The sequence below is a fragment of the Pan paniscus genome, chromosome 10 (genome assembly GCF_029289425.2).
Source record: "Pan paniscus chromosome 10, NHGRI_mPanPan1-v2.0_pri, whole genome shotgun sequence".
In the NCBI taxonomy this organism is placed as follows: domain Eukaryota; kingdom Metazoa; phylum Chordata; class Mammalia; order Primates; family Hominidae; genus Pan; species Pan paniscus.
Window position 1 is genome coordinate 6,344,181 of NC_073259.2, and position 13,545 is coordinate 6,357,725.

Sequence of the window (13,545 nt, forward strand, 5' to 3'; positions counted from 1 at the left end):
GGTTCATAACTGTAAGAATCTGGCTGAATCCAGCCCTATAACAACCAAGTTAGAAATAATGGGGATTTTTAATTACTTTGTTTGTGTAATTTGACTTTGTCACTGATTCCATTAGCTTTTGGATTGCAAGGTTTGAACATTTTGTATGGGAAAAAACAGAACTAAAGCCATTAGGGTAAAATTCCTTTTAGTTTTTATATAACAGATTGCAATTCACCCTACCTTTTTACTGAAACAAGTGAGACTGATTCCTGATTAGATGGTGTTTGAAAAGTTGAAGGAAACTTTGTATTTATTTCTTTAGCAGCTAGAATTTGTTGTGCTATCAGTGAAAATCTATTGGAATTAGCTGAACTGGTTCCTTAAATTTCGTTTCTATGTCCATCCAGCAAATTTAGGTTATAACTATAAAAGAAAAGTTCCAGTACTGGGGGGCTATATCTTAGGAACATTTTGCATGATTTTCAGAAGCATTTCATTATTCTACTGTGATTTGATTAAGATTAAAGGTGGTAACATTCCCAGTGTTTTAGGTACTAAATAATAATTATTAAATCATTATTTCAGAATTCCTCAAAAAAGCTGACCTTACTTACCTACCCTGAATATTGATCTGTAATTCACAAGGCGGTAGACTACAGAATAAAAACAAAGGATATAGAAAGATTGTTTTCCATATTTAAATACAGCAGTACTGAGTTTTCTGGTATACTGTAAATAACCTAAATGCTAAAGGATTCACATAGATACTTTGTAATTGCTACTTTCTCTAATGGATTGTATGTATATATGATTTGAGGTATACCTTGAAAGAAGCATAAGACTCAGTTGACTGAAAAAAGGGGGCAGAATAGGAAAAGTATTCTTGTTGGTAGAAGTGTTCACTAAAGTATTCAGTGAACAAGTAACCAGTTTGACTGAACTTACTTTGGGGAGATTGGGTAAAGATGTGGGTGGAAGTTAGATTATGATTTTCACACCACTTTTAAAAGCACAATAACATGGACCAGAAATAACATTAAACTAGATGCTGGAAAATCTGGATTCTAGTTTTTGTTTTACCATTGATTCGGCCCGTACTTAACTGGAGTATAAATTATATTTATCTTCTAGGTGGTGAAGGTGGTGCAGTGTATCTAGCAGATTGCCTGATAGCTGTTAGACTAGATGAGACACTCCATAGTCAACTAGTTGAATTAATGGATTAATTCTCTTTTTTTTTTTTTTTTTTTTTTTTTTTGAGATATAGTCTCACTCTGTCGTCAGGCTGGAGTGCAGTGGCATGATCTTGGCTCACTGCAACCTCCGCCTCCCAGGTTTAAGTGATAACTCCTGACTCAGCCTCCCGAGTAGCTGGGACCACAGGCATGTGCCAACATGCCCCGCTAATGTTTGTGTTTTTAGTAGAGACGGGGTTTCACCATGTTGGCTAGGATGGTCTTTCTTGACCTCCTCGTGATCTGCCCACTTCGGCCCCCCAAAGTGTTGGGATTACAGGCGTGAGCCACCGCGCCTGGCTGGCTAATGGATTAATTCTAACTTTGACATAGAATTAACATTTCTGTCATTTGAACAAGGAAGGACTCTTAATCTGGTTCATTCTAGATCTGTGATCCTGTGATCATTTAGTAGGTGTGGAGAACTATTAACCGTTTTTGAGCAGTGTGATTATGAGTTAAATGATACCAGATGATTGGAAATGGTTAAATGTCAGATGCTTAAATGGAGTCAGATGGTTGGAGCTAGCCACAATGTAAAACACAAATTGGAGATGAAGAGAATGGAAATATGAGGCCCATCTTAAATTGGTCTAGGCTTAAAGAGATGAGGTATTAGAAATCAGAACTTTGAAATGGTTACTTTTGTAATACAAAAACAATGACTTGTGAGGCAGCAAAGAAGCCAGTGAAAACCTTTTTTTTTTTTTTTTTTGCTTGGTCAGAGATCTTTGGCTGTTGGAGAAGAGTAAGAATACTAGTCACAAAACCATTTCCCAGTTGTTTTTAACTTTATCTTTGTGTAAAGAGCCCATAGAGAATAATAGTATTACTTAAATATTGTGGGGGAAGAAGCATCCAATGATGACTAAGGTTTCTTCTCTGGACTATGGAAATAATGACACGATTGAAAGAAATAGGGGAAATCCAGAGAAAGGCACTGACTTTGAGAGAAAGAGGAATAAGTTTAGATATGTAAACTGTTATCTGTGAATGGTATTTTTGTTGTATATATTGAAAACTCTTATTTTGATTTATAGAAAAGGTTGCTCTTTATAGAATCTAGATATTTGTGCCTACATCATACCTTTGTCTCCTCAAGCCCCCAAAAGCCCCCTGAGTTTGGTTTATTTGTTGCCTAATAGAGTTTTAAAACTACCCACATCTTTATATCTGATGGACCTTTGAGGCAGGACATGTGGCACTTGTTTTCTAGCTCTTTCATTTAGCCAAGCATGGTCCTACACAGGCTTGCTCATACAGTTAAGTTAGAGGTAGGCTGCACTTTTGCAGCACACATTGCTGCATTTCTGAGCAATACCTGACATCCTAGACTACTTAGTAGTAACAAATTGTGTTGAGCCAGAGATTAGTGGTAGTTGCTTTGAGATAGCTTGTTAGAATTAGTAGCATTTCTAACCTTTAGATGTATTACTTCCAAACAGCTTCCAAGCCATTATCTTATGTACTGTTGGTAATTGAAGCCTTAGCATTCACTGTCTTGATCAGGATTCAAGCTTACAAAATTACAAGGGAGAGAGGACTTTAATCTGTTACCCATTACAACAAAGCAATGAGCAATGCTGTTTCTACAATCTTTGTTAATGCCCTGAAGAAAAACTTTCCCTTAATCACTAAAATTAAAGTAGTTTTTATTTGGGTCTATGAGATCTTCCTGGCAAATGGAATGTCTTAATTTTGAGACTTTTATAGGAGGGAGAAGAAGAGGCAAAAAATTTGTACCACTTGTGTACATAAATACTGTTGATTTTTTAAAATTATACTTTAAGTTCTAGGGTACATGTGCACAACATGCAGGTTAGTTACATATGTATACATGTGCCATGTTGGTGTGCTGCACCCATTAACTCATCATTTAACATTAGGTATATCTCCTAATGCTATCCCTCCCCCCTACCCCCACCCCACAACAGGCCCCGGTGTGTGATGTTCCCCTTCCTGTGTCCATGTGTTCTCATTGTTCAATTCCCACCTATGAGTGAGAACATGTGGTGTTTGGTTTTTTGTCCTTGCAATAGTTTGCTGAGAATGATGGTTTCCAGCTTCATCCATGTCCCTACAAAGGACATGAACTCATCCTTTTTTATGGCTGCATAGTATTCCATGGTGTATATGTGCCACATTTTCTTAATCCAGTCTATCATTGTTGGACATTTGGATTAGTTCCAAGTCTTTGCTATTGTGAATACTGCCACAATAAACATACGTGTGCATGTGTCTTTATAGCAGCATGATTTATAGTCCTTTGGGTATATACCCAGTAATGGGATGGCTGGGTCAAATGGTATTTCTAGTTCTAGATCCCTGAGGAATCGCCACACTGACTTCCACAATGGTTGAACTAGTTTACACTCCCTCCAACAGTGTAAAAGTGTTCCTATTTCTCCACATCCTGTCCAGCACCTGTTGTTTCCTGACTTTTTAATGATCGCCATTCTAACTGGTGTAAGATGGTATCTCATTGTGGTTTTGATTTGCATTTCTCTGATGGCCAGTGATGATGAGCATTTTTTCATGTGTCTTTTGGCTGCATAAATGTCTTCTTTTGAGAAGTGTCTGTTCCTAACCTTTGCCCACTTTTTGATGGGGTTGTTTGATTTTTTTTCTTGTAAATTTGTTTGAGTTCATTATAGATTCTGGATATTAGCCCTTTGTCAGATGAGTAGATTGCAAAAATTTTCTCCCATTGTGTAGGTTGCCTGTTCACTCTGATGGTAGTTTCTTTTGCTGTGCAGAAGCTCTTTAGTTTAATTAGATCCCATTTGTCAATTTTGGCTTTTGTTGCCATTGCTTTTGGTGTTTTAGACATGAAGTCCTTACCCATGCCTACGTCCTGAATGGTACTGCCTAGGTTTTCTTCTAGGGTTTTTATGGTTTTAGGTCTAACGTTTAAGTCTTTAATCCATCTTGAATTAATTTTTGTATAAGGTGTAAGGAAGGGATCCAGTTTCAGCTTTCTACATATGGCTAGCCAGTTTTCCCAGCACCATTTATTAGATAGGGAATCCTTTCCCTATTTCTTGTTTTTGTCAGGTTTGTCAAAGATCAGATGGTTGTAGATATATGTGGTGTTATTTCTGAGGGCTCTGTTCTGTTCCATTGGTCTATATCTCTGTTTTGGTACCAGTACCATGCTGTTTTGGTTACTGTAGCCTTGTAGTAATACTGTTGATTTTTTAAAAATGTTCTGTGAAAGAGTAGTAAAGTAGTCTACCTTAATATCACTGCCTTTTAAATTAGGTGGACAGAGGAACTATTATCTCCACTTTAAAAACGAATTTAAGGGATATGGTCCAGGTCATGCAAACATAGTATGTGATGGATTGAACTGAGAACCCAGCCCCAGTATTGTGATTCCCTGTCCAGTGTTCGTTTGGCTACATATTCTGAGTTTACGCTTTGTTCATTGAACTCAATCCCTTTTTTCTTTTAAAGTACACTTTCAAAATGATTGGAGGAAGGGAGTGTTTTTGGTAAATGGGTTTCTAGTGTACATAGAGTTAAGCATCCAAGAAAGGTTTTGATAGGTCCAGGAGATAGAAACTGTGCGCAAAGTAGGTGGAGCATTGAGCAAGTAAAAATCCCATTTTGCTTGTCCAGGATCTATTACTGTTGGCAGAGAAGCAGAAGGAATATTAACAGAATAGTTTTCCTGCTGTTGGGCATGCAGTTTTGTCCATCTAGAATAAATCTGTTGTTGGCTGAGTAGAGCAAATTCCTGTCTGAGAGTTGGGGAAGCATGGCTAGTGTTAAACAAGAAACTGTGTTTCAGTCTGACTTTGATGTCTGCCTTCCTTATGCTGTGGGCTGATGTACATCAGAGACATTTTTTCCTTCATTTTCCTCCAATAAGAAATCTGTTTTGCCTTTTCTGATGGATATTAAAAAGAAAGATTTTTGCTCAGTATTTGTCATCATAAATTCTTATTGCTGCTGCTGCCCTCAAAAGGATTGTATAAATGAGGTAGGTAAGAATTTCCAGTATATGTAACAGTTTATATTGTAGCCTTTTTGGTGATATTGGTAGAAAGTTTCCAATATTGAAATTGTTAACTTGAGAATGCTTTAAAAATATTTAGAGTTCTATAATTTAGTGAATTTATGGTGTATTCTGTGTGAGGAGGGGGTAGGCTTTTGTTAATTCTGAATGGTTAGGGAAAAGTTTACCTTTATTAAGAGTTAATGTTAATGTTACCCTACCACATTTGAAGCATAAGCTTTTAAGAAGCAAGTGCTGGCAATTTTTAGGATCTGAAAGATTGAGTCAGAGAATTCTGTATTATGACTCACTTTTATTTTTCTAGCAGATTAGTTGGCAAAACATAGTATATAGAATTCAAATGAGAAGTCAGCCTATAAAATGTGCATATGTTTTTGTGGGGTTTTTTTAGTTCAAATAATACAACATAAAATTTGATAAACATTTGTCTTATATCGGACTCTCAATGTGCTATTATAGAGTTACAGTTGTTCATTTTTTTGTACTCCTTTTAAAATTGTGCAGAAGTGGCCTTTGTGTTTTGTAATGAGTGTACAGTAGATATTCAAGAAATACCTATATTTAATGAAGAAAAATAAGCTACTGTCCCATGTCAAAAAACATATGACACTACTGCCTAAAGATAACTCTTGTGAATTAGAAAAGTAAGAGAAAAATATCTGTAGAGCCAGTGAGTTGTTGGCTCTGGAGGAGCGGAATGAGAGGGGTCTGTGTCCTTAACAAACTCTAGTTTTGTTCTGTGTAAGATAGTAACCCAATTTATCTAGCTTAGTTCTTTTTTTCTTCTTTTATCATGAAAACATCTTGTTATCATTACTTTGTTCTGTCTGGTGCTTAAAATCGTGTTTAAGAATAATCTAGTTCACCTTTCAAAAATTATCAGTTATAAAAATTACATTGAGTTCTCATGTCTTAAGAACGAGAAACCTATGAGTATATTTTAAAAACTGTAATTTTGTATTTATTTTAAACAGCTTTCTATTACATGTCCCAGATGACTTTTCTCTGGGTCACTTTTAGGATCAGTGAGGTTTCATAATCATTCCATGTACACATTTACTTTTAATATACAATACCTGTATATGCTTGCTTCTTAAATGATTCAGAATACCTCAGCTAGGTATTTTAATAATCCTGGCTTATTGATGGTTGCTGACTGGTAAAATTCCTTGTTATATTTTTCAGTATTTAAGTGGGTAGCATTAAGCAGTCTTAATCTTTTAATACCAGCTACTGGACTGGTAAGGTGTGTCTCAGTTTTATTGGCTAACTTGGCACCTATGGTACATTTTTTAAGGCAGTAGTAGTATCTAAATATGTGGTATAGCATTGGTATGGAATTTTCTATACAAAACTCTTGGCTATAGGTTGAAAAAGCAGCATAACCTACCAAATTTAAGGTTGTATTATGCACAGTTATTGGTTTTGCTATATCTTAATATCTTTTGCTCAGTAAGTATTCCTATTTGTAAAGTCATGAATTCATATATGTTTGCAGGGATAGGATTAACAAGAGGATTATTATTAAGGATAATCAAGGATGAAAGCAGCTTCAAGAAAAGATTTTCCTTCCTTTATTATCTTTGGTGATTGCCTTTATACTCAGAGGTAGCCTTGGGTCAGCAAACTTAATACTTCAAAGAGCTTTGAACCCAGATACGACATTTGAATTCAGTTGGACAGGTGTTATCATTATTGGCTAGACAGGAAACCTGAAGCTCAGAACTACTTCTACTTGTCCAGTTCACACTGAATGTCTTTTATTGTTAAATGTTTTTGTCCTTTCAATGTGCCTATGCTAGATTAAAACAGAAGAATCAGTATACATTTGCTTTGTTAAATTAATACATAGTTTTATTGCCAGTAGGCTACATACATTCCCCTGAAATGTATGTGCTTATGGAAGAAGGAACTTTTTTTTTGAGACAGGGTCTCACTGTGTCACCCAGGCTAGAGTGCAGTGGCATGATCATGGCTCACTGCAGCCTTTACCTCCCGGGCTGAAATGATCCTCTGGCCCAGCCTCCTGAGTAGGTGGACTACAGGTGTATGTGCCGCCACGCCCCACTAGTTTTTTGTCTCTTTGGAGAGACAGGGTCTTGCTTTGTGCCCATGCTGGTCTCAAACAGCTGGGCTCAAACGATCCTCCTGCCTCAGCCTCCCAAAGTGCTGGGACTACAGATTTGGGCCACCACACCTGGCCCTAGACTTTTAAAATGCTATCAAAATAATCAGAAGGGCCAATTGTGTTAGCTCATGCCAGTAATCCCAGCACTTTGGGAGGCCAAGGTAGGAGGATTGGTTGAGCCCAGCAGTTCAAGATTAGCCTGGGCAACATAGCAAGACTTTGTTTCTCCAAAAAGACAAAAAATTAGCTGGGCATGGTGGCACACACCTGTAGTCCCAGCTACTTGGGAGGCTGAGGCAGGAGGAGTTTGAGGCTGCAGTAAGCCACAATCCCACCACTGCACTCCAGCCTGGGCAACAGAGTAAGAACTTATCATTATCTTTTTTTTTTTTTTTTTTTGAGACAGAGGTTTGCTCAGTCACCCAGGCTGGAGTGCAGTGGCACTATCTGGGCTCACTGCAACCTCTGCCTCCTGGGTTCAAGCGATTCTCCTGCCTCAGCCTCCCAAGTAGCTGGGATTACAGGCACCCGCCATCATGCCCAGCTAATTTTTGTAGAGACAGGGTTTCACCATGTTGGCCAGGCTGTCTTACACTCCTGACCTCAGGTGATCCACCTGCCTCGGCCTCCCAAAGTGCTGGGATTATAGGTGTGAGCCACCATGCCTGGCCAAGAACTTATCTTTACAAAAAGAAAGTTTATGCAGTTTTTATATGTTTATTGTAGAAAACTAAAACCAAATGTAAACCAAAATACAGTTGTTCCTCCCTGTCTGGGGAGTTGGTTCCAGGACCCCACACTCCTGTGGATACCAAAATTTGAAGATGCTCAAGTTCCAGAAATATAAAATGACCCATAGTATTTACATGTAAAAATTATTTACAATAGCTAATACACCGTGAGTGCTATGTAAGCAGTTGTTATACTGTATTGTTTAGATAATAATGACAGGGAAAAGCCTGTATGTGTTCAGTACAGATACAGTTTTCTCTTTTGAATTTTCAATATACAGTTCGTTGAATCCACAGACGTGGAAACCATGAATAAGGAGGGCCAACTGTACTCAGTTTTTCTACTATCAGAGAATTTTTAGTGTGTGGCATTCATTTTTTTCTTGCATTTCCTATTTTCATAAGTCTTAAGTTTGAAATACCAGCTTGCTCAATTAAAGCAGCCTTTTGCTTCAGCAGCATTATTTTGTTTTCACTAGAATTATATGAAGATAAAAACAAGCTGGGAAAAACTTAGGTGGAGTTGGAAAAATAAGATTGAGGAAAATACAAATAGTGATCTTTGTAGTCATTCTCATAAATGAAGCTTTTAAATACATGAATTTAACTTTAGGGTCAGCCCTGCTACACAGTTCCTTGCTGTGAAAAGTTAGCCCTGGGAGTAGAATTCTCCAAATTGGGTCTTTGGAATAATATAATGAGTAATTGAGCATTATCCAGCTTTGGATATAACTCTTCTACTTAAAAGACTTTAGAGCTTATCATTTTATGTATTTCATTTATTTCATTTAGATCTATGAGAGGTTACATGCATTTCTGTGATTTATTAGTCACTAATTTTGTTTTACCATATCTGTCATTGACACTATAGATAATCAGAATTTATGTATATTTAATAACTTAACTTTTCTGACCACCCCACCCCAACTCCATTCCCTTTGTTTTATGTGTCTGTTGACTTACAGTGCCACTTGAACAGCATATCAGTGCTTCAACTCTTGATCCGTGTGGTGACTTAGATGAGGTCAGAATAGATGAGATCTTTTTCTCTTTCACCCCACCTCTTAGACAGTAGCATTTTGTTCTTACATCTTATGTATATTTTCCACACATTGCTCTTTTTTTTTGTTTTTGTTTTTTTTAAAGATGGAGTCTTGCTCTGTCACCAGGCTGGAGTGCAGTGGCTTGATCTCAGCTCACTGCAACCTCTGCCTCCCGGGTTCAAGAGATTCTCCTGCCTCAGCCTCCCGAGTAGCTGGGACTACAGGCATGCGCCACCACGCCCATCTAATTTTTGTATTTTTAGTAGAGACGGGGTTTCACCATGTTGGCCAGGATGGTCTCGATCTCTTGACCTCGTGATCTGCCCACCTCAGCCTCCCCAAAGTGCTGGGATTACAGGTGTGAGCCACGGCGCCCAACCTGAAAATGTATTTTTAAAGAATTTATTGGCTGGGTATGGTGGCTCACGCCTGTAATCCCGGCACTTTGGGAGGCTGAGGAGGGCGGATCACCTGAGGTCAGGTGTTCGAGACCAGCCTGGCCAACATGGAGAAACCCCCATCCCATCTGTACTAAAAATACAAAAATTAGCTGGGCATGGTGGCGTATACCTGTACTCCCGGCTACTCAGGAGGCTGAGGCAGGAGAATCACGTGAACCCAGGAGGCAGAGGTTGTAGTGAGCCAAGGTCACACCACTGCACTCCATACTGGGCAACAGAGCAAGACTCCATCTCGAGGAAAAAAAAAAAAAGAAACAATTTATTTATACTTTATAAAGATTCTAAACTATTACTGTGATGACTACTATGTAGTATCACATGTAATAGTGGTAATGAGCTTTCTTCTGAGATTAATTGCAGAGCTTGTCTTTCGTATGGGTCCAATATATTACTTTTCATTGTGTTTTATTTGTGCAGGACAATTTGCTCTTCAGTTATCATACCAAAACAATATAAATCCTCAACTCCTTTGAGTTTGTTAAAGATTACTATAATAATATAATCCCTGCCAAACTAAGCATGTGAATTCATGCCCACACATGGGTTCAGTGTTCAAAATAGTTAAATGCTGTATTGATTGATGTGTTTAGGGAACAAGGTTGAACAAAAGATCTTCTAACCAATTAGAACATTTAGCTTTCTTTTTTAGGCAATAAATTCCTTTACTTGAAACACAGCAGAAGATATTAACATCTGCCTAAATTTTTTCATTGTCACATACAGAAGTAAGTGACCCCACTGTCACTGTTCCATGTTTTCTTGTGAAGAGCTAAGTTGTCACTACCCAACTGTGACACTGCATGACCAACTCCTGCAGGCGAGTCAGAAAAAAAGCCGGGATAGTAAGAAAGGAACCTAAAAGAACCTTAATTGGAAATTTAAAAAACAAAGTTCAAAGGCCCTGCTTTTATTAATGTATTTCTGTTTATGGTTTTCAGGGGGTGAAGCCAGCCAGTTTTGACAAAGTAGCAATTCCTGAAGTGAAGGAAATTATTGAAGGATGCATACGACAAAACAAAGATGAAAGGTAAGTTGCCTCTTTTGATCTGGGTGATACTTGAACAAAACCTAAAAAGTAATGTGCTTTGAGTACAACACTCATTCTACAGTGTATTTAATATTTGTGATTGGTTTCTCTATTTGTGCCTGTAACATTTTTAAAGGTAGGGTTTTGTTCATTGTGGTTATTCAGATTTGATATACTGGAACACTGTAAAAATATGGTTTGGTAGAGTTTCAGTAAACCAGAACCACCATAAACATAGCTACATTCCATGAGAACTGCTTCTTAAAACATCAGCATGATTTATAAAACTCAAAAAAGAGTTTAATATCTAACACAGGAAATCTTTTCTTAGTCCTTTACCATTGAATTCTAAGTGGTGAAATAAAACTTTGGCTCTTTAAAGTCAGCTCAGCTATCACAGGTCTGATTTGCCATCCTTACGCCAGAATTGAAGAAGAGCAAAACATCAAAATTCCTTGAGTAAAAAGAGAAGACTTGGCCCAGGGGTTGGAAGGAGATGTGGCTTAGTCATCTGTGCTAACAGAGGGCTTCTCTTAGAGGAGTGGCAAGTATCTGATCTGCCATATAGCTGATTCATCACCCGTTAGGCATGGCGAAGGTCCAGCGTCTGTTTCTGAAAAACAGTCTATCTTTGCCAACCCCTTCCATCCTCCAAAAAAGAAAAAGGAGACCAGCTAGTACAAATATAAATTGCAAATTGAGCATAATCTACCACTTGAAGAATGAGAGCTATCAGATATATCAACCGAATTAAAGAATTCCATCTTTTCACCTCTCCAGTCTCATTCTTTTTATAACATCATTATTTAGAAGAGCTTAACTTCATGGTTTTTAAGCCTTTATTAAGTAAAAATTTAGTTTGAGTTTTCATTTTTATATATGCTGGGTACTAAATCTCTTTAAGAACTTTTTACTATAAACAAAGGAATGTTTGTTTCAACTCTTTTTTTTTTTTTTTTTTTTTGACACAGTCTTGTCACGTCGCCTAGGCTGGAGTACAGTGGCATAGTCTCAGCTTACTGCAACCTCTGCCTTCCAGGTTCAAGCAATTCTCCTGTCTCAGCCTCCTGAGTAGCTGGGACTACAGACGCACATCACCGCACCTGGCTAATTTTTGTATTTTTAGTAGAGACAGGGTTTCACCATATTGGTCAGGCGGGTTGCGGACTCCTGACCTGAGGTGAACCACCCACCTTGGCCTCCCAAAGTACTGGGATTACAGGTGTGAGCCACTGCGCCCAGCCTGTTTCAACTCTTGATGGAGCAGTTTATTAGATGATTGGCATATTGACACCATTTTATCTTAAGATTGTTTCACAATCAGACTTCTGCTTGCCCAGTACACAAATTATTGAACAAGGAATTAAGAGAACTTACTGGTGTAAATAAAGCTTGCTGTGGTAGAAAGTACCAAACTAGAAACAAAAATATTTATTTTCTAGTTTCTGTTTCAGCATTTACAGCTTTATAACTGTGAGCAAGATTCTCAACCTTTCTGGGCCTCCATTTCCTAATAATCAGGAGATGATATCGAATTGGGTGTTGGTCAGACAAGATCATAAATATGAAGATCTGTGTTACTTATAAAATGCTATATAAATGATCATGTGGTATTTTGAAGCTTTAATAGAGCCAACTGTGTTAGCTCACCATTACTAGTATACTATTACTAATGAGATCATTGGATTTAAAAATTATCACTATCAGCTCTTATTCATGAATGAGATTGTTATGATGTTTTATAACTTCAGAGTAAACCTCTGTAGGCACCCTTCAAATTCAGCAATGTAAAAATGAGTTATACTTTCCCCTGTATTTTTTCCTATTTTTTTCTTCTACGAATAACAATAATTGGCCACATTTGAAAATTATTTTTTCAAACTAATGGTATTTTATTTTTGTTCCTTTTCTTTTCCCTCTGTTTGGAAGATATTCCATCAAAGACCTTTTGAACCATGCCTTCTTCCAAGAGGAAACAGGAGTACGGGTAGAATTAGCAGAAGAAGACGATGGAGAAAAAATAGCCATAAAATTATGGCTACGTATTGAAGATATTAAGAAATTAAAGGGAAAATACAAAGATAATGAAGCTATTGAGTTTTCTTTTGATTTAGAGAGAGATGTCCCAGAAGATGTTGCACAAGAAATGGTAAATTGACATTAACTAGCCATTTTAAAATTGATTTAGACTTATATATATCAATACTATCATTAAGCAAAAAAGCAGTTGATGAAGTGCCGTGTGTGGCATATCCCATTGGCATAAAATTGTGATGGCCCTAAAAGTTATCTTTGATTAGTGGGATTTTCCTTTGTGTGTGTGTGTGTGTGTGTGTGTGTGTGTGTGTGTTTTTAAACTTCTTTGTATTGCTTTTATAATGGGTGTTAGATTTTATAGTCCTTTTTAAAAGTAAATTTTTTTTTTTTTTTTTTTTTTTTATGGAGAGAGAGACAGGGTCTTGCTCTGTCACCAGGCTGGAGTGCAGTGGCCTGATAATCATAGCTTACTGCAGCCTTAAACTCCTGAACTCAAGCAATCCTTCTGCCTTAGCCTGCTGAGAAGCTGGGACCATAGGGACATGCCACCACACCTGACTAATTTTTGTATTTTTAGTATAGACAGGGTTTCACCATGTTGGCCAGGCTTGTCTCGAACTCCGTATCTCAAGTGATCATCCCACCTCAGCCTCCCAAAGTGCTGGGAGTACAGGTGTGAGCCACTTCGCCCGGCCAAAAGTTATTTTTGAGAAAATATGTAGATATATATATATACATAGGGATAGATAGATGAGATAGATAGGTAGAACTAGTAGAATGCGTTCCGAAGTCATTTTGAAAAGTCTGTAAGATTGAGTGGCTCCCAGTTTGTATAAGCATCATTCATTAAGAATGACAAGTTATGTTTCTACATAGTGGT

The 13,545-nt window shown here is 37.5% G+C and overlaps 1 protein-coding gene across 42 annotated transcripts in view; it reads left to right on the plus strand.

Moving 5' to 3' along the window:
• Positions 1-13,545, plus strand: part of WNK1 (WNK lysine deficient protein kinase 1) — a 161,835-nt gene that overhangs the window by 96,993 nt on the left and 51,297 nt on the right. For all 42 annotated transcript variants that reach the window (XM_034935104.3, XM_034935107.3, XM_034935109.3 and 39 more), the window contains exons 5-6: positions 10,540-10,628; positions 12,558-12,777. In XM_034935104.3, the coding sequence (XP_034790995.2) occupies positions 10,540-10,628; positions 12,558-12,777 (309 nt within the window). The remainder of the gene's footprint in view (positions 1-10,539; positions 10,629-12,557; positions 12,778-13,545) is intronic.